At 40.6% G+C, this 20,339-nt stretch overlaps 1 protein-coding gene across 2 annotated transcripts in view; it reads left to right on the top strand.

The window, feature by feature from the left end:
* The window catches only part of OCA2 (OCA2 melanosomal transmembrane protein), a 470,182-nt gene extending 453,007 nt beyond the window's left edge, over positions 1 to 17,175 (top strand). For both annotated transcript variants that reach the window (XM_088025221.1, XM_028087266.2), the window contains one exon: positions 17,091 to 17,175. In XM_088025221.1, the coding sequence (XP_087881347.1) occupies positions 17,091 to 17,175 (85 nt within the window). The remainder of the gene's footprint in view (positions 1 to 17,090) is intronic.
* Positions 17,176 to 20,339: the final 3,164 nt, after the last annotated feature.

Genomic DNA, 20,339 nt, shown 5'->3' with positions numbered 1-20,339 from the left:
CTCTTCTTTCAGTTTTCAACCAACTTCTTTATCAATTCCTTTTATAAAATCTTTCATAATTTTCATCTTCACAGTCATATTCCATCCCTTCATTGTATATTTACCCTTATTTTTGTACATATATAAGTTTTTCTTTTTTAAAATTTTGGGATGCACTTTCTTCTAACAGACCAAAATATGCCCAAAATCTAGTGTGTGGCACTGATCTATTCACTAACCTGATCATATTTGATCATATTCTTTTGTTTTTTTTATGTTTTTCTTTTTCTTTTTTCTTTCTTTCCCTTTCTTTTCTGCCGGTTTCAAGTCTCTTCTAATTTGTTTAGTGTATATTTTTGGGGGGTTGTTGTTACCCAGTTAGTATTTTGCTCTCTCATTCATCTATTCTCCTCTGGACAAAATGACAAGATGGAAAAAAAATCACCTCAAATAAAAGAACAAGAGGCAGTACCGACTGCCAGGGACCTAATCAATACAGACATTAGTACAATGTCGGAACTAGAGTTCAGAATGACAATTATAAAGATACTAGCTGGGCTTGAAAAAAGCATGGAAGATATTAGAGAAACCCTTTCTGGAGAAATAAAACAACTAAAATCAAAACAAGTCAAAATCAAAAAGGCCATTAATGAGGTGCAATCAAAAATGGAGCCTCTAACTGCTAGGATAAATGAGGCAGAAGAGATAATTAGTGATAGAGAATACCAAATGATGGAAAATAAAGAAGTTGAGAAAAAGAGATAAAAAACGTGATACCATAAGATGAAACAATATTAGAATAATTGGGATCCCAGAAGAAGAAGAAAGAGAGAGAGGGGCAGAAGGTATATGGGAGCAAATTAGAGCAGAGAACTTCACTAATTTGGGGAAGGAAACAGGCATCATAATCCAGGAGGCACAGAGAACCCCCCTCAAAATCAATAAAAATAGGTCAACACCCCGACATCTAGTAGTAAAACTTACTATTCTCCGAGACAAAGAAAATCCTGAAAGCAGCTGGGGGCAAGAGGTCTGTAACCTACAATGATAGGCACATTAGATTGGCAACAGACCTATCTACAGAGACCTGACAGGTCAGAAAGGACTGGTATGATATATTCAGAGCACTAAAAGAGAAAAAATTATATGCAGCCAAGAATACTATATCCAGCTAGGCTGTCATTGAAAATAGAAGGAGAGATAAAAAGCTTCCAGGACAAACAAAAACTAAAGGAATTTGCAAACATGAAACCAGCCCTATAAGAAATATTGAAAGGGCTCCTCTACGAAAGAGAGAGCCTAAAAGAAACATAGCCAAGAAAGGAATACAGACAATATACAGTAACAGTCACCTTACAGGCAATACAATGGCACTTAATTCATATCTTTCAATAGTTACTCTGAATGTAAATTTGTATGGAACCAGAAAAGTCCCCGAATAGCCAGAGGAATGTTGAAAAAGAAAAGCAAACCCGGCAGCATCACAATTTCGGACATCAAGTTCTATTACAAAGCTGTCATCATCAAGACAGTATGGTACTGGCACAAAAACAGACACGTAGATCAGTGGAACAGAACAGAGAACCCAGAAGTGGACTCTCAACTCTATGGTCAACTAATCTTCGACAAAGCAGGAAAGAATGTCCAATGGAAAAAAGTCTCTTCAACAAACGGTGTTGGGAAAATTGAACAGCCACATGCAGAAGAATGAAACTGGACCATTTCCTTACACCATACACAAAAATTGTCTCAAAATGGTTGAAAGACCTAAACGTGAGACAGGAATCCATCAAAATCCTAAAGGAGAACACAGGCAGCAACCTCTTCGACCTCAGCCGCAGCAGATTCTTCCTAGAAACATCACCAGAGGCAAGGGAAGCAAGGGCAAAAATGAACTCTTGGGACTTCATCAAGATAAAAAGCTTTTGCACAGCAAAAGAAACAGTCCACAAAACCAAAAGACAACCGACAGAATGGGAGAAAATATTTGCAAATGTCATATCTATAAAGAACTTATCAAACTCAACACCCAAAGAACAAATAATCCAATCAAGAAATGGGCAGACGACATGAACAGACATTTTTCCAAAGAAGACATCCAAATGGCCAACAGACACATGAAAAAGTGCTCAACATCTCTGGGCATCAGGGAAATCCAAATCAAAACCTCAATGAGATACCACCTCACACCAGTCAGAATGGCTAAAATTAACAAATCAGGGAACGACAGATGTCCGTGAGGATGCGGAGAAAGGGGAATCCTCCTACACTGTTGGTGGGAAAGCAAGCTGGTGTAGCCACTCTGGAAAACAGTATGGAGGTTCCTCAAAAAGTTGAAAATAGAGCTACCATACAACCCAGCCATTGCAATACTGGGTATTTACCCCAAAGATACAAATGTAGTGGTCTGAAAGGGTTCATGCACCCCAATGTTTATAGTAGCAATGTCCACAATAGCCAAACTATGGAAAGAGCCAAGCTGTCCATCAACAGTTGAATGGATAAAGAAAATGTGATACACACACACACACACACACACACACACACACACACACACACAATGGAATATTATGCAGCCATCAAAAAACCCCAAAATCTTGCCATTTGCAATGACGTGGATGGAACTGGAGGGTATTATGCTGAGCGAAATAAGTCAATCAGAGAAAAACATCTATCATATGATCTCCCTGATATGAAGAATCTTAATCTCAGGAAACAAACTGAGGGTTGCTGGAGTGGTGGGGGTGTGGGAGGGATGGGGTGGCTGCGTGATAGACATTGGGTAAGGTATGTGCTATGGTGAGCGCTGTGAATTGTGTAAGATTGTTGGATCACAGACCTGTACCTCTAAAACAAATAATACATTATATGTAAAACAAAAAATAAAAAGAAGAAGAAGAAGGTAGTCAGAAGGGAAAAATGAAGGGGGGGACATTGGAGGGGGATATGAACCATGAGAGACTATGGACTCTGAGAAACAAATTGAGGGTTCTAGAGGGGACAGGTGTAGGGGGCAGGGGTTAGCCTGGTGATGCGTTTTAAAGAGGTTACGTATTGAATGGAGCACTGGGTGTTACACACAAACAATGAATCATAGAACACTACATCAAAAACTAATGGTGTAATGTATGGTGATTAACATAGCATAATAAAATAAAATTTAAAAAAAACTACAGAGATAAAGATTAAAATTATATTAGGATATTATATAAATTTGCTAATAAGAATTTTTATAAAATTAATGTTTTTCTGGAAAAATATAAATCATCAAGGTTATTTTAAGTAATGGATCCATATGGATACTCTCTTTGACATTTCTCATGTCCAGTCTCCTCTTTTTTGCCTGTTAAATTCCCATTTTCTGGTTTTGTTTTTGTTTGTTTGTTTGTTTGTTTTTTGTTTTTTGAATGGATAAAGAAGATGAGGTATATACAAACAATGGAATATTTTTCAGCCATAAAAAAGAATGAAATCTTGATGTTTGTAACAACATGGGTAGAGCTAGAGAGTATAATGCTAAGTGAAATATGTCAAGCAGAGAAAGACAAATACCATATGATTTCACTCATGTGGAATTTGAGAAACAAAATAAATGAGCAAAGGGAAAAAAAAGAGAAAGAGAAACCAAAAAGAAGAGAAACTATAGAGAACAAACTGATGGTTACCAGAGGGGAGGTGGGTGTTGGGGGATGGGTGAAATAGGTGATGGGGATTAAGAGTACACTTACCATGATGAGCACTGAGTAATTTATAGAATTGTTGAATCACAATATTATACACCTGAACCTAATATAACACTGTATGTCAACTACACTGGAACTAAAATAAAAAAAATTAGGGGTGCCTGGGTGGCTCAGTCGTTAAGCGTCTGCCTTCAGCTCAGGTCATGATCCCAGGGTCCTGGGATCGAGCACAGCATTGGGCTCCCTGCTCAGTGGGAGGTTTGCTTCTCCCTCTCCCACTCCCCCTGCTTGTGTTCCTGCTCTCGCTATCTCTCTGTCAAATAAATAAATAAATAAAATATTAAAAAAAAATAAAAGAAGTCAGAAGGAAGGTCATATTCCAAATATGGGAATATGGGAGGAGTCAGGAAGTTTTAGCAAAGGTATTGAACAGAACATTTATAGGGTGTCTTCACATGATGCCAAGTGTTTGCAGGGCTGTCTGACTTTCCATTTCTGTTCAGTGGAGACCCTCAGTGGGTAAAGGGGCTTCCTCAACATGGAAGGGAGAGGCTGGCTAGATGCAGGTATCACTGAGGGAGAGATGAGAGTCCCAACTCTACAGCTGACCCAAGAGGTGCTGGTCGAGACAGAGAGAGCTGGCAGAGGTGGGCACAAAATCTGCAATGAAATTGCCTTTTTTCAGAAGAAGAAAGAGCAAGACATAATTTTCTCAAATTCTTTCTCTTTTGCTTGCCATAAAGATGGTACATACATGTCGTAAGGTTGAACACATGAAAAAGAAACCACCCAAATTTGAGTCTATTCTGATGGGGAAAAAAGCAAATTATTACAACTTCAACAATTTCATCATCACAATCCTTCTTTTCCCTAAGCTTTGCCTCTTCACTTTGATGCTTTGCTCCTTACCATGATTTCTATGCTGTTCCTCTATCATCCTTTCTAGTCTTTAGCCATGTGAACTCTGCTGCTTGCAGCTGGTCACCAACGCAATGTGATGGGGAACACTCTGAAGATACCACAAGTACCCCTCCTAAGTTAGATATGCCTTCTCTTTTCTGTAGCTTTCCCTCTGGGTCACTACCTTCTACCACCAGGAACTCCTCTCTCTGTGGGAAATATAATGATAGGGCTTTATGTCCAAGATGAAGGAACTTCATTCAGCCTTTCTTCATGAAGAGGATTAGCTAGTTGTCACCTGGAGAGATCCAGGACATGAGGTGTGAGGCTGTTCAAATTTCAAATGACGGCTGAGAATGGGAAAGCAATTCCTGTCCTGGGATCTTGAATGACCTGAGGACAGGTTAAGGGGCTGAAGAGTATGGCTCTCAAGGTATCCATGGTCTACAGAAAGTGGAGCAAGCTGTACACCCTTGTGATAAGCTCCCACAGTCCTGTAGATGCAGAAGTTGTTCTCCTGAGAAACATGCATTACCTTTGTAGAAAGGCAACAATGAAATGGCTTTTGATGAAGACCTGTGTGGTCTTAATAGTCATGGTGTGTTATAAAGCCTTTTGGTTGGGATATTTAAAAAAAAAATTTATTATTATGTTAATCACCATACATTACAACATTAGTTTTTGATGTAGTGTTCCATGATTCATTGTTTTGTATAACACCCAGTGCTCCACGCAGAACGTGCCCTCTTTAATACCCACCACCAAGCTAACCCATCCCCCCAGCCCCCCTCCCCTCTAGAACCCTCAGTTTGTTTTTCAGAGTCCATCATCTCTCATGGTTCGTCTCCCCCTCCAATTTAATCCACTTCATTCTTCCCTTCCTGCTATCTTCTTCTTCTTCTTTTTTAAGATTTTATTTATTTATTTGAGAGAGAGAATGAGAGATAGAGAGAGAACATGAGAGGGGGGAGGGTCAGAGGGAGAAACAGACTCCCTGCTGAGCAGGGAGCCCGATGCTGGACTTGATCCCGGGACTGCAGGATCATGACCTGAGCCGAAGGCAGTCGCTTAACCAACTGAGCCACCCAGGCGCCCTTCTTGTTTTTTTCTTAACATATATTGCATTATTTGTTTCAGAAGTACAGATCTGTGATTCAACAGCCTTGCACAATTCACAGTGCTCACCATAGCACATACCCTCCACAATGCCTATCACCCAGCCACCCCATCCATCCCAACCCCCACCACTCCAGCAACCCTCAGTTTGTTTTCTGAGATTAAGAATTCCTCATATCAGTGAGGTCATATGATACATGTCTTTCTCTGATTGACTTATTTCACTCAGCATAACACCTTCCAGTTCATCCACGTCATTGCAAATGGCAAGATATCATTCCTTTTGATGGCTGCATAATATTCCATTGTGTATATATACAACATCTTCTTTATCCATTCATCTGTCGATGGACATCTTGGATCTTTCCACAGTTTGGCTATTGTGGACATTGCTGCTATAAACATTGGGGTGCATGTACCCCTTTGGATCCCTACATTTGTATCTTTGTGGTAAATACCCAGTAGTGCAATTGCTGGATCGTATGGTAGTTCTATTTTCAATTGTTTGAGGAACCTCCATACTGTTTTCCAGACTGGTTGTAGCAGCTTGCATTCCCGCCAACAGTGTAGGAGGGCTTCCCTTTCTCTGCATTCCCTCCAACATCTGTCATTTCCTGGCTTGTTAATTTTAGCCATTCTGAGTGGTGTGAGGTGGTATCTCATTGAGGTTTTCATTTGGATTTCCGTGATGCCGAGTGATGTTGAGCAATTTTTGATGTGTCTGTTGGCCATTTGGATGTCTTCTTTGGAAAAATGTCTGTTCATGTCGTCTGACCATTTCTTGATTGGATTATTTCTTCTTTGGGTGTTGAGTTGGATAAGTTCTTTATAGATTTTGGATACTAGCCCTTTATCTGATATGTCATTTGCAAATATTTTCTCCCATTCTGTCGGTTGTCTTTTGGTTTTGTGGACTGTTTCTTTTGCTGTGCAAAAGCTTTTTATCTTAATGAAATCCCAATAGTTCATTTTTGCCCTTGCTTCCCTTGCCTTTGGCGATGTTTCTAGGAAGAAGTTGCTGCGACTGAGGTCGAAGAGGTTGCTACCTGTGTTCTCCCTTAGGATGTTGATGGACTTCTGTCTCACGTTTAGGTCTTTCAACCATTTGTAGTCTATTTTTGTGTGTGGTGTAAGGAAATGGTCCAGTTTCATTCTTCTGCATGTGGCTGTCCAATTTTCCCAACACCATTTGTTGAAGAGACTGTGTTTTTTCCACTGGACATTCTTTCCTGCTTTGTCAAAGATGAGTTGACCATAGAGTTGAAGGTCCATTTCCGGGCTCTCGATTCTGTTCCATTGATCTATGTGTCTGTTTTTGTGCCAGTACCATACTGTCTTGATGATGACAGCTTTGTAATAGAGCTGGAAGTCCGGAATTGTGATGCCGCCAGCTTTGCTTTTCTTTTTCAATATTCCTCTGGCTATTCGGGGTCTCTTCTGGTTCCATACAAATTTTAGGATTATTTGTTCCATTTCTTTGAAAAAAGTGGATGGCATTTTGATGGGGATTGTATTGAATGTGTAGATTGCTCTGGGTAGCATTGACATCTGCACAATGTTGGTTCTCCCAATCCATGAGCATGGAACGTTTTTCAATTTCCACACATTTTTTAGTTTTCTGAGTACAGATCTTTTGCCTCTTTGGTTAAATTTGTTCCTAGGTATCTTATGGTTTTGGGTGCAATTGTAAATGGGATTGGCTCCTTGATTTGTGTCTCTTCTGTCTTGTTGTTGGTGTCTAGGAATGCCACTGATTTCTGTGCATTGATTTTATATTCTGCCACTTTACTGAATTCCCGTATGAGCTCTAGCAGTTTTGGGGTGGAGTCTTTTGGGTTTTCCCCATACAGTATCATATCATCTGCAAAGAGTGAGAGTTTGACTTCCTCTTGGCCTATTTGGATGCCTCTGATTTCTTTTTGTTGTCTGATTGCTGTGGCTAGGACTTCTAATACTATGTTGAAGAGCAGTGGTGAGAGTGGACATCCCTGCCGCATTCCTGACCTTAGGGGAAAAGCTCTCAGCTTTTCCCCATTGAGAATGATATTCGCTGTAGGTTTTTCATAGATGGCTTTTATGATTTTGAGGTGTGTACCCTCTATCCCTATCCCAAAACTCTGAAGAGTTTTGATCAAGAAAGGATGCTGTACTTTGTCAAATGCTTTTTCTGCATCTATTGCGAGGATCATATGATTCTGGTTCTTTCTTTTGTTAATGTATTGTATCACGTTGATTGATTTGCGGATGTTGAACCAACCTTGCAGCCCAGGGATAGATCCCACTTGGTCATGGTGAATAATCCCTTTAATTTACTGTTGGATCCTATTGGCTAGTATTTTGGTGAGAAATTTCGCATCCATGTTCATCAAGGATATTGGTCTGTAATTCTCCTTTTGGATGGGGTCTTTGTCTGGTTTTGGGATCAAGGTAATGCCTGCCTCATAAAATGAATTTGAAAGTTTTCCTTCCATTTCTATTTTTTGGAACTGCTTCAGGAGAATAGGTATTAATTCTTCTTTAAATGTCTGATAGAATTCCCCCGGGAAGACATCTGGCCCTGGACTTTTGTTTCTTGGGAGATTTTTGATGGCTGCTTCAATTTCCTTAGTGGCTATAGGTCTGTTCAGGTTTTCTATTTCTTCCGGGTTCAATTTTGGTCGTTGATACATCTCTAGGAATACACCCATTTCTTCCAGGTTATCTAATTTGCAGGCATAGAGTTGCTCATAATATGTTCTTATAATTGTTTGTATTTCTTTGGTGTTGGTTGTGATCTCTCCTCTTTCATTCATGATTTTGTTGAGTTGGGTCCTTTCTCTTTTCTTTTTGATAAGTCTGGCCAAGGGTTTATCAATCTTGTTAATTCTTTCAAAGAACCAGCTCCTAGTTTCATTGATCTGTTCTACTGATCTTCTGGTTTCTAGTTCATTGATTTCTGCTCTGATCTTTATTATTTCTCTTCTCCTGCTGGGTTTAGGCTTTCTTTGCTGTTCTTTCTCCAGCTCCTTTAGGTGTAGGGTAACGTTGAGTATTTGAGACCTTTCTTGTTTCTTGAGAAAGGCTTGTATTGCTATATACTTTCCTCTAAGGACTGCCTTTGCTGTATCCCAAAGATTTTGAACAGTTGTGTTTTCATTTTCCTTGGTTTCCGTGAAGTTTTTTAATTTTTCTTTAATTTCCTGGTTGAGCCATTCATTCTTTAGTAGGATGCTCTTTAGCCTCCATGTATTTGAGTTCTTTCCAACTTTCCTCTTGTGATTGAGTTCTAGTTTCAAAGCATTGTGGTCTGAAAATATGCAGGGAATAATCCCAATCTTTTGGTACAGTTTGAGACCTGATTTGTGACCTAGGATGTGATCAGTTCTGGAGAATGTTCCATGGGCACTAGAAAAGAATGTGTACTCCATTGCTTTGGGATGGAATGTTCGGAATATGTCTGTGTAGTCCATTTGGTCCAGTGTGTCATTTAAAGTCTTTATTTCCTTGTTGATCTTTTGTTTAGATGATCTGTCCATTTCAGTGAGGGGGGTGTTAAAGTCCCCCACTATTATTGTATTGTTGTCAATGTGTTTCTTTGCTTTTGTTATTAATTGCCTTATATAATTGGCTGCTCCCACGTTAGGGGCATAGATATTTACAATTGTTAGATCTTCCTGTTGGATAGACCCTTTAAGTAGGATGTAGTGTCCTACCTCATCTCTTATTACACTCTTTGTTTTAAAATCTAATTTTTCTGATATAAGGTTTGCCACCCCAGCTTTCTTTTGGTGTCCATTAGCATGGAAAATGGTTTTCCACCCCCTCACTTTCAATCTGGAGGTGTCTTTGGGTCTAAAATGAGTCTCTTGCAGAGAGCATATTGATGGGTCTTGTTTTTTAATCCAATCTGAGAGCCTGTGTCTTTTGATTAGGGCACTTAGCCCATTTACATTCAGGGTAACTATTGAAAGATATGAATTTAGTGCCATTGTATTGCCTGTAATGTGACTGTGACTGTATATTGTCTGTGTGCCTTTCTGATCTTTGCTGCTTTTAGGCTCTCTCTTTGCTTAGAGGACCCCTTTCAACATTTCATGGAGGGCTGGTTTCGTCTTTGCAAATTCCTTTAGTTTTTGTTTGTTCTGGAAGCTTTTTATCTCTCCTTCTATTTTCAATGACAGCCTAGCTGGATATAATATTCTTGGCTGCATATTTTTCTCGTTCAGTGCTCTGAAGATATCGTGCCAGTCCTTTCTGGCCTGCCAGGTTTCTGTGGATAGGTCTGTTGCTAATCTAATATTTCTACCATTTTAAGTTACATATATCTTCTCCCGAGCTGCTTTCAGGATTTTCTCTTTGTCTCTGAGACTCGTAAGTTTTACTATTAGATGTCGGGTTGTTGACCTATTATTATTGATTTTGAGAAGGGTTCTCTGTGCCTCCTGGATTTTGATGCCTGTTACCTTCCTCACATTAGGGAATTCTCTGCTATTATTTGCTCCAATATACCTTCTGCTCCTCTCTCTCTTTCTTCTTCTTCTGGGATCCCAATTATTCTAATGTTGTTTCATCTTATCGTATCACTTATCTCTCGAATTGTGCCCTCGTAATCCTGTAGTTGTTTCTCTCTCTTTTTCTCAGCCTCTTTATTTTCCATCATTTGGTCTTCTATATCACTGATTCTCTCCTCTGCCTCATTTATCCTAGCCGTTAGTTCCCCCATTTTTGATTGCAGTTCATCAGTAGCCTTTTTGATTTTGCCTTGGTTAGATTTTAGTTCTTTTATTTCTCCAGAAAGGGTTTCTCTAATAACTTCCACACTTTTTTCAAGCCCAGCTAGTATCTTTAAAGTCATGATTCTGAACTCTAGCTCCGACATCGTACTAATGTCCGTATTGAGTAGGTCCCTGGCTGATGTTACTACCTCTTGTTCTTTTTGCTGAGGTGATTTTTTCGTCTTGTCATTTTGTCCAGAGGAGAATAGATGAGTGAGAGAACAAAATGCTAACAGGTTAACAACATCCCCAGCAAATATACAGTATCAAATCAGAAAAGACCTGAAACTAGGGGAAAAGAAAGGGAAAGAAAGAAAAAAGAAAGAGAAAAAAAGAAAAAAAGATAAAAACAAAAACAGAACATTACAAAAAAAGCAGAATATGATCAAATATGATCAGGCTAGTGCATAGATCAGTGCCACACTCTAGATTTTGTGCGTATTTTGGTCTGTTAGAAAAGGGTGCCTCCTAAAATTTTAAAGGAAGAAAGACATATATGTACAAAATAAGGGTTGGTACAATGAAGGGATGGAAGATGACTGTAAAGATGAAAATTATAAAAGATTTTATAAAAGGAATTGATAAGATAAGTTGTTTGAAAAAAGAAAGAAGAAGATTTTTAAAAAAAGGGAGAGAATGTGGTCAGGCAGGAGACTAGAAAAAAGCCATACACTAGTGATTTAGGGTATATTTTGACCTGTTAGAAGTAACTGTATCTCAAAATTTTAAAGAGAGAACAACTTATATATATATTGCAAAAATAAGGGTGACTACTATGAAGGGATAAAATATGACTCTAAAAATGAAAAAGAAAAAATGTTTTTTTTTAAAAAAGGGATTGATAAGATTTTGGTTGAAAAAGGGAAAAAGAAAAATTAAAAAAAAACAGGTAAAAAATTAACTTTGGTGAACTAATGAATCATGTTAAAAAAAAGCCATGAATTCTATGTGCAGTATTCCCCTAGCGCTGGAGTTCTCCCGTTCTCCTTGATCGGTAATCTTGGTCTTGGCTGGCTGGCTGTTCGTGCTGATCTTCTGGGGGAGGGGCCTGTTGCCGTGGTTCCCAAATGTCTTTGCCGGAGGCAGAATTGCCCGGCCCTTGTCGTTCCTGGCTAAGCAAGCTGCTCGGGTTTGCTCTCAGGAGCTTTTGTTCCCTGCAAGTCTTGGTACAGCTTTGGAGGACCAAGGTGAAAATGGTGGTGTCCCACTCTCGGCCCAGAGGAGCTGAGAACTGGGGGCCCCACTCCTCAGTGTGCCCCCAGAGAAAAGCAGTCAATCACTCCCATCTTCCCAGTCTCTGGCTGCACTCTGTGCTCACCCGGCCTGTGACCGAGTGTTTGTATCTCTGGCATCCGACCCTGTGTGGAGTCTCCAAACCCAGCAGATCCTTGCGGTGCGCTCCCTCACCGCTCCTCCTGGGGGAGGAAGGGGAGTCTCCCCGGCTCTGCCGCTTGTTGGGTCCCTGCTGGAGGAGCAGTGGCCCGACTGGGCCGCGGATCACAGTTTATGGCCACCCCGAGCTGAGAGCCCATGCCTCGGCTCCGTCTCTGCAGCCGGCTTCCCCGCTGTGATACCTGGGAGCTCTGCCACACTCAGGCACCCGCAGTCTTTCTGTGACCCCGAGGGTCCTGAGACCACACTGTCCCGCGAGGGTTCCACCCCGAGCTTAGCCACTGGAGCGACGTCCCTCAGCAGGGCGGACTTCTAAATGTTCTGATTTTGTGCTCTGTGGCTCTATCACTTGCCAGAAGCAGCTGACGGAGGCCCCCTCCCCCGCCTTCTATCCTCTGGAATATTGCCTCAGATTCACTTCTCCACACGTCCTTCCTTCCAGTAAGTGGTCGCTTCTCTGTTCAGAGAGTTGTTGCTACTCTCTTCTTCGATCTCCTGTTGAGTTTGTAGGTGTTCAGAATGGTTTGATCCCTATTCAGCTGAATTCCTGAGACCAGACGAAATCCAGGTCGCCTACTTCCCCGCCATCTTGCTCCGCCCCTGTTATAAAGCCTTTTGGAAAGGAAAAATAAATAGGAAGAATGATTTCAGTCTAAAACTCAAGTAGGAGACTTCATTAGCAAACATTTCCTTTTGAAAGCCAGGTATGTCTTCAGTGTGTGGAGCTCTGTTTTCAGTGCAATGCCTGACCTCCATCGGAAATGGCATGGTTCTGGGGCAGCTTGTTTCCCAGTAATCTGGAAGCTTCAGTTCCTTGGATTACTGTGTGTCATCACAGTTATGTTTTTAACCTAAACCTGAATGCAGCATTTGTCTGGGCATCCATCTGACATTTTGCATCTTGATTTGTGCTTTGACATTCAAGCGTTTTTGTCTTTTGTAACAGAATGTGATATTTGGAGCCAGAATAGATTGAAAATAATCCTAGAGGGAAATGACAGCATAATGCGATGCTGGATTTTGAGTAAATATGCTTTTCCTATGCCTTTTGGTGAAGGTGCTGCTTTTCTGAGAGGCTTGGGGAGCAAGACAAATGGATCTTCTGGGAAATGGAACAGCTCTTAGTAAATGTGGAGTGTAAATGTGTATATTCAGAGAACTGCTGGCAGTGACAGGAAGTCATTACTGCCCTCTCTTCAAATAAATCTCCTTCCGGCAGTCTCCTGGTTGGGCAGTGAGTGAAGCATTGAAACACCAATCAAGCTAACTGTACTCCTACAGGAGAAAGCAGCAGGGGTCACCCCAAGAAGGAACATGCCAGCTTTAGCAGTTTCTACAAAAGAGCTACCTCATCCTTGTCTTTACCCATCAGATACTCAGGTGTGTAGCCAGTGTTGCCAGTGCTCCAATCAGATTGCCAATAAACAGCTTCATCATTTGTCTTGACCCTAACATTAGAGGATTCTTTGTGGGCATGTGTGACTTCCAAAATGTATAAGGAAAAGGCCACCCTGATGAGCTTGCTCCCCTAGGGGAGATGTGCGTAGAGGGTGGCAGAGCCCCTGCCAGCCTGTCTTAACCGGGTTTCTCTGCAAAGGCCTCGCTCCAGCATATCCTCTCCGAAAGCTCCATCCAGAGCCAGCATCCCCTGCATCAACTCAAGGTCATAAACCTGCTTTTTCATAAATGTTTTTAGTCGGAAATTGCGAGCCTCCTAGAGCTGCATTGGACCACACAGCCCCCAGTTGCTTAGACACATTTGAACCTTGAAATGTGGCAAGTCAAAGTAAGGTGTTCTATGAATAGAAAATCTACACTGGATTTTGAAGATTAAGTATAAAAAATGAATGTAAAATGTTCCATTAGAAATGTTATGTTGATCATATGTTATAATAATTTTGATATGTTGGAATAAATAAAATATTAATTTTAATTTCATTTATTTCCTTTTACTTTTTTTGAATATGTGGTACTTGAAATTTGAAATTACATGGTGGCTCACAGTAATTTTCTATTGGTTGGTGGTCTGGGACTACCTTGTATTTTGAGTAGGAGCTGACAAGAAGATGACAAGTTTCTTCACCTTCCCAGGACTGAATGTCTTTTTCTATAATAGGGTGTGGCAAATATTTTTGTAAAGGGTCAGATAGTAAGTCTTTAAGGCTTTGTGGACCACATGGTCTCTGTTGCAACTACTCAACTGTACTGTGCTGTGGCAGACTCAGCCACCCTAGATGGTAAAGCAGCCATTGATGATAAGTAAATGAATGGGGGAGAATGTGTTCCAATAAAACTTTATTTACAGAAACAGGCAGTGGGCCAGTATTAGCCTGGGGGCTGTAGTTTATTGTATCTTGATCTATAAAAAGTCTTTGGCCTGGAAAACCACATTTTTCATTCATAGAATCCTTACTCTATGCATGTTTATGGGTTCAGAGATCTTATGGTACATGCAAATATCTTTTTTTTTTTTTTGGCATGTCATAACTAACAAATGGTGGAGCTGGAAATTTAAAATAATAGAGCTGGCATCTGATGTAAATTCCCTTCTCTCTCTTTCTCTCTATCCCTCCCTTCCTTATTTTTTACCTCCCTCCCTCCTCCCTTTCCTTTTTCCCCTTCTCTCTCTCTTTCTATGTCTCTCACATGTCTGTCTCTATCTGTCTGTTTCTCTCTGTTTATGCTTTTGTCTCTATCTCCATCTCTCTCTTCCCACTGTTTAGGCTAGAATTTGTACCCTGTGGGTTCCTTAATTAGAGCATTGTAGGTGATATTAGGATAGGCTTAGGTTGATCTATTCTCCTGAGGCTCAGCAAATATTAAAATGTCTCCTTTGTAGTCCTGGATACCTTGTCTGAGACTCGTTGTCATGTTAGATGAGCACAAAGGGGTGCTTGTCATTCTCTCCTGGTGGCTCATTATGTGACCAGACACTGGTCTAAGGCATTTATAGGTATGAACTCATATAATCTTCATAATAACTTTAGTAAATAGGTACCATTATTACCCCCGTTTCAAAAATGAGGAAATTGAGTCATGGAGCTGTCCCAAGATCTGCACCTGGACAAGAGCAGGGCCCTTAACTAATGTGTTGTGGTGGGAATACATGCAGGTTTTGAAGGCAGAAAAATATGCCAAAGTATCATCTGCATATTAGTGGTGGCATACTTTGTAAAATTCCTTAGTATATTTAAGCTTCAGTTTCTTCTTCTATAAAATAGGGTTAATATGTATGACTTACCTTATTGTGTTTGGGAAATGTCAATGTCTTACATCTATGAGACTCTTAACATACAGCAGATGTTCAGTAAGTCACTTATCTTTGAGTGATATATTGTCATTGTGTGGTTTACTTATACCCACAGGGAAACAGAATGTATAGTGATTAAGAGCATGGACTTTAGAGTTAGACTGAGGGGGTTTGAATGTCTATACCAGAGCAGATTAGCCAAGTGACCTGGATAAGTCTGCTTCCTTTTTCAAATCCCATCTGTACAGTGGGTGCAATGATACCAGTCTTGAAAGGTGATGTGAGCAGTTGATGCAGTCATCTGTGTGAGGATTTCCACTGTGTCTAGACACTAAGTGAACAATCATTTTTCTGATGGTGTCAGAATGCTTGCAGCAATCCCTAGATGATGCCCCTTCTTGGGATTGGTGTTATCTCTGAGATGCCAGTAACTCTTAGTTGGAAGCACAGCAGAACCATCTACAAGGAACTTCCTCTGGACTTGGACTCCCCAAGTGTAATGTCTTCTTTTTGTGGGATCCATTCCTTGCAAGGCAGATTTGCTTCTGAAACATAGCCAGGTGTCCCAGCACCCAGGTTGAAGTATTCAGCAACTTACTCAACACTGATGCAATTTCACACAATCAGTGTAAGGAAGGGTTTGCATTTCTATAAAAGCTTGTGATGATATCTGTGATGCCTGGAGTTGACCAGACACTGTTCCTGGGGTGTATTTTTCGAGAATTCAATAATCAGGGTTGATCTATTGCAAACATGTTCAGCTGTTTAAAAAAAAACTAAGTTTACTAATCTCAAGAAATTTAGATAGTTTTGCTGAAATCCGTTGTTTTGGTTTTCTGTTTTATAAAAGAAATGTAGTCAGAATAGAAGCCAACACCTTCTTGAAATGTCCAATTCTGGTTTAGAATTTAAGGAACTATTTCACATGTGGATGCAGTTTCTGTGTTTAAATTACAGCTTTGTGGAGAGAGCCTTCCTGTGGCTCTTCCTGAGTAGCCACTCTCCATGCACATGACCAGGGAAAGGAAGAATGTCATAATTCTTATTAGCACACACTAGGCTCTTGCCAGTGAGAGACTTTACCTCCCTCCCTCCTCCCTTTCCTTTTTGCACTTCTCTCTCTTTTTCTGTGTTCCAAGTTACTGCAAACTTTACCTCCCTCCCTCTTTCCTCTTCCCCCTTCTCTCTCTCTTTCTGTGTTCCAAGTTACGGCAAAGATTAAAGGTTTTGTCCTCCTGACTCAGGACAAAACCTTTAATCTTTGCAGTAACTTCCCTCGGTGACAATGCAGCACTAAGCAATGTCTTCAAAGCATGAATTCCAAATGCGAAGTGGGAATCAATTGGGATTCATTAGCCAGGATAGGGATTTGTGGGAATACAAGTATATTATGGAAGGCATATAGTGCGGGAAACTTTCATCTTCTCATGACTTCTTTTGTATTTGTGCATACTTTCACTCGCATATTTCATCTCACTGAATACAGAAGAAATTCCTGTTCTTTCCTCTTCTCTTCCTAAGACAAGATGTTATTTCCCAATCCTACTTCTGAAACTCTCTTCAGTTTTAAACGTTAGGAACTTCAGGGGTCTATGGAAATATGACCTTTCTGGGAAACCAGCTTTCTCAGAAGGACAATTGGAAGATGATGCAGTGATTTAAATAATGGTCCAGTTACATAACATTGGCAGTTGTGTCATTATCAAGACCAACACTTCAATGTTATAGATGAACAAATTGAGGCTATAAAATGTCAATTAAAAATTTGCAAAAATTTTAATCACATCTCAAAATGTCACACATTGGGGGATATCTAATAAAGGCATGCATCCATATTATCTAGGCTAAAACCAACTCTTCAGTTTCTAGAAATAAGAAGTGATTGACTTTGCAGATACAGAAAGCTCCTAAGTCATGAAAAATATAATGATGCAATGACAAATGTAATAATAAATCTAGATCTCATAGTACTTGCCAGATACCAGACACCACAATCCACTTTTCTTTGTGTTTCAGGTTGGGCTTCCCCATGATGGTCGTCTCCTGCACAGTTGGGATGTGTTACCTCCTTGTTGCTCATGTCGTGATGGGATGGAATTAACAGTTATATTTGAAGACTAAAGGAAACTTGACCCATCACCAACATCAGTAGAAAACCACCCCAAGACCACTCTTGGGAAAAGAGAAGGTGCTTATCATGGGGGTGCTCTGGAATGGAGAATTTTGGCATCCATACTCATTCGGGTGAATGCTGGAAAATCATGGGGAATACAAATAACTTACTAAAGATTCCACTACAGGAAAATATGTATATTTCCAAACACATCATGCTATAGTCTGCAAGAAAAGACACAATGCAGTATTCTACCTAAATGACTTGTGCTATTTAACTCTCACTTTCCTGAGGCCTTCTAGAGTTTTTTCATGTAATCACTTTCCATGTTAAAATAATCAGCATTCAAATTGTATACTCTCCAAATACATATTCTTCCTTGGAAAAGGAAGACAATTTGTAAGGAAACATTTTATGTCTTAAAAAGAAAAATAAACTGTATCTTGACAAAAGGTTTAAAATTTGTTAGTCTCCTAAATTTTTAGTAGTTTACATTGTGTAAAATTGCATTTTATCCATTTATGTTTTTCTCTGGAGTTTTTAAGTCACCAATTACAAGTGCAGGGGGCGCCTGAGTGGCTCAGTCAGTTAAGCATCTGCCTTTAGCTCAGGTCATGACCTCAGGGTCCTGGAATCTAGCCCTGCATTGGGCTCTCTGCTCAGGAGGGAGTCTGCTTCTCCCTCTCCCTTTGCCCCTCCCTCCACTTGTGCTCCCTCTCTCAAATAAAGAAAATCTTTAATTTTCTTACAAGGGCAGAAATTTGACTTGTAAGAAGGTCATAAGTGCTTTTTAAATAATATTTTACATATTTAACAGCCTAGAATAATAATCTTCAGTTTTGAAGGTGGTACATGCTATTTCCATCAATTATACAAAAGCGTGAGACTATGGACTCTGAGAAACAAACTGAGGGTTCTAGAGGGGAGGGGGGTTGGGGAGATGGGTTAGCTTTGTGATAGGTATTAAAGAGGGCATGTATTCAATGGAGCACTGGGTGTTATACGCAAACAATGAATCATGGAACACTACATCAAAAACTAATGATGTAATGTATGGTGATTAAGATAACATAATAAAATAAAATTTAAAAAAATGCTGTTCTTTTGTGGAGCGTTACATGTGAGACAAAGATAGTGAGAGCAAAGAGCAAGAGGGTCTGGGGTCTCATCTGCTTTTGCTTGGTCAGTAGCATTATTATATCCCAGATAACTGAACTCTTCTTCAGTTTTTGGTCTACTGTGTATGATTCCTTGAGGTGAAAATGTTTACTGGGGACTCTTCTCAGAAGTGGTAGTTGTATAAAGTGTCCAATTTCAAACAGTTTAAGATCCCCAGGGCACTAAATACTGGAAAATTGGAGACCTTTCTAGTTGCATTTCTGTCCCTGGCATTCTCTGGATGAATGTGTCCTTTCTATAGTTTAGAATCTGTATTTGTTAAATGGCAACCTGTGTCTTTCCTGAAAGAAAAGGTAGAAAGTCAGGGAGAGAGTTTATGAGAATATGCCCTTTGGATTCATGAATTCTTTGACAGCAAAGATGACACTAAGCCCCAATTTGTTTTAAAATCTGGTCTTGGTCACAGAAGCTGCTGTGTGCACCTGACTCAGTGCTCCAGAGGAGTCCCCACCCCAGACTTCCGAGGGAAGGAGACCTGACAGCTGTTCTAGCTCTGGTCCCTTTTCACATGGCCTTACTGATGCCTAGATCTCCCCAAAGTCTTTCACTAAAAGGCACTGTCTTCTCTTCTCCCACATATTTCCATGCCTGGTGGTGGTGTTGGTTCCTTCCTTGTGCCCAGCTGCTGCTTCTAATTCACGGCTCTTCTTTCCTCCTCTACATCTCCTCCCCCATGATGCTGCAGCCTCTGTCCCTCCACCTCCCACCTCTCTTCATTGATGCCATCCTCAGTCCTCAGTCACTCCTTCTCATTCTTAAATACCTTTGGCTCCAGACTCATTTCTTCCTCTCCTCTTTACCCCCTCACTTTCTCAGCATTCCCCACTCAACATTCAGGCCTCATTACGTCTGAACGTGGTCCTCAGTAACTGCCCCTTGAATTCGTCAGCTCACATATCTCTCTCTGACACTTCTGATCATCTGCTCCAGATCACCACCCAAACACATTCCTCCACTGATGTCTCCAGTTCATCAGCTGCTCCCCTTTAATAACCTCCCACATCAGTTCCTTCCCAGCTCAGTTTTCTACCTTTGCTCTAAATTCAAAACCGCTCTTAAATGAACCGCCACTGCTCTCCTTTTTCTGTCCCTGTGTCTAAGCACCTGAATAGTGCTGAGGTAATTCATGAGATTGGATGACTGGTTTTACTTTAAAATAGAGATCACAAGCATCAAACAGGCACTCAACACTGCCTGACTCATTTCTTGCCTTTTCCTAGTACAGCTGTCAGAGTCATGGCTAGAAACACATGGCTGATCAAATTGCTTAACTCAGAGAGAATTTAACCAGTATGGTGCAGTCCTTCAGACTGGTCAAAGGGTGAAGGAAGGAACTGGCAGAACCTAGAGATGCAGGGAGCTGGATGGCAAGGGACCCCTGATGGAAGCTGTGATCTTCTGCAGTTGGTTGCAGCCGGCAAAAGTCACTGCTGGGAGGAGGCTGTGGAAATTTTTTTGATTTCACTCCCTTTCCTCCCTGTGATTTGCAATGTCCTTCCCATTGGCTGAAGCCAGTCAGAAGCTAGAAGGGGAGAGGAACTGTTGATGTTGTTTACATAAGTGAGCTCCTGTGGACACAGAGCAGGACAAGTAGCATGGAAAGTGGGTTTGAAGGAGTAGGTGAAAGATAAATTACTCCATCCACCAGTTTTTCTCTTCAGCAGATAAAAAGTTCACATCTGCAATAAAGGAAACATTGAAAGTGCCATCAGCTTTCTTGTCATTAGGAGACAATGCAAGTTTGTCTATACTCCCTCCTGATACTGTCTCCAAAATTAATAGGTAAATAATCCAATGCCCGTTTAACCCTGTTTCACCATGATAGGAAAAGACAACACTGAAGGGACAAACTGTGGCTTTGCTATAAATGTTGTACCACCATAGGTCAATTATCCTTGTTGGAGTTGTTCTGATACCTCATGCATAAACCCCTCGGGGCCGCAAGGACCATGAGGACATACTTTTATAGTCTG

This window comes from Eumetopias jubatus, unplaced genomic scaffold (assembly GCF_037043125.1).
Source record: "Eumetopias jubatus isolate StellerSeaLion01/CBP00866 unplaced genomic scaffold, mEumJub1_p1.0 scaffold_7, whole genome shotgun sequence".
Lineage (NCBI taxonomy): Eukaryota > Metazoa > Chordata > Mammalia > Carnivora > Otariidae > Eumetopias > Eumetopias jubatus.
This window is presented reverse-complemented; position numbering and strand designations above follow the sequence as displayed.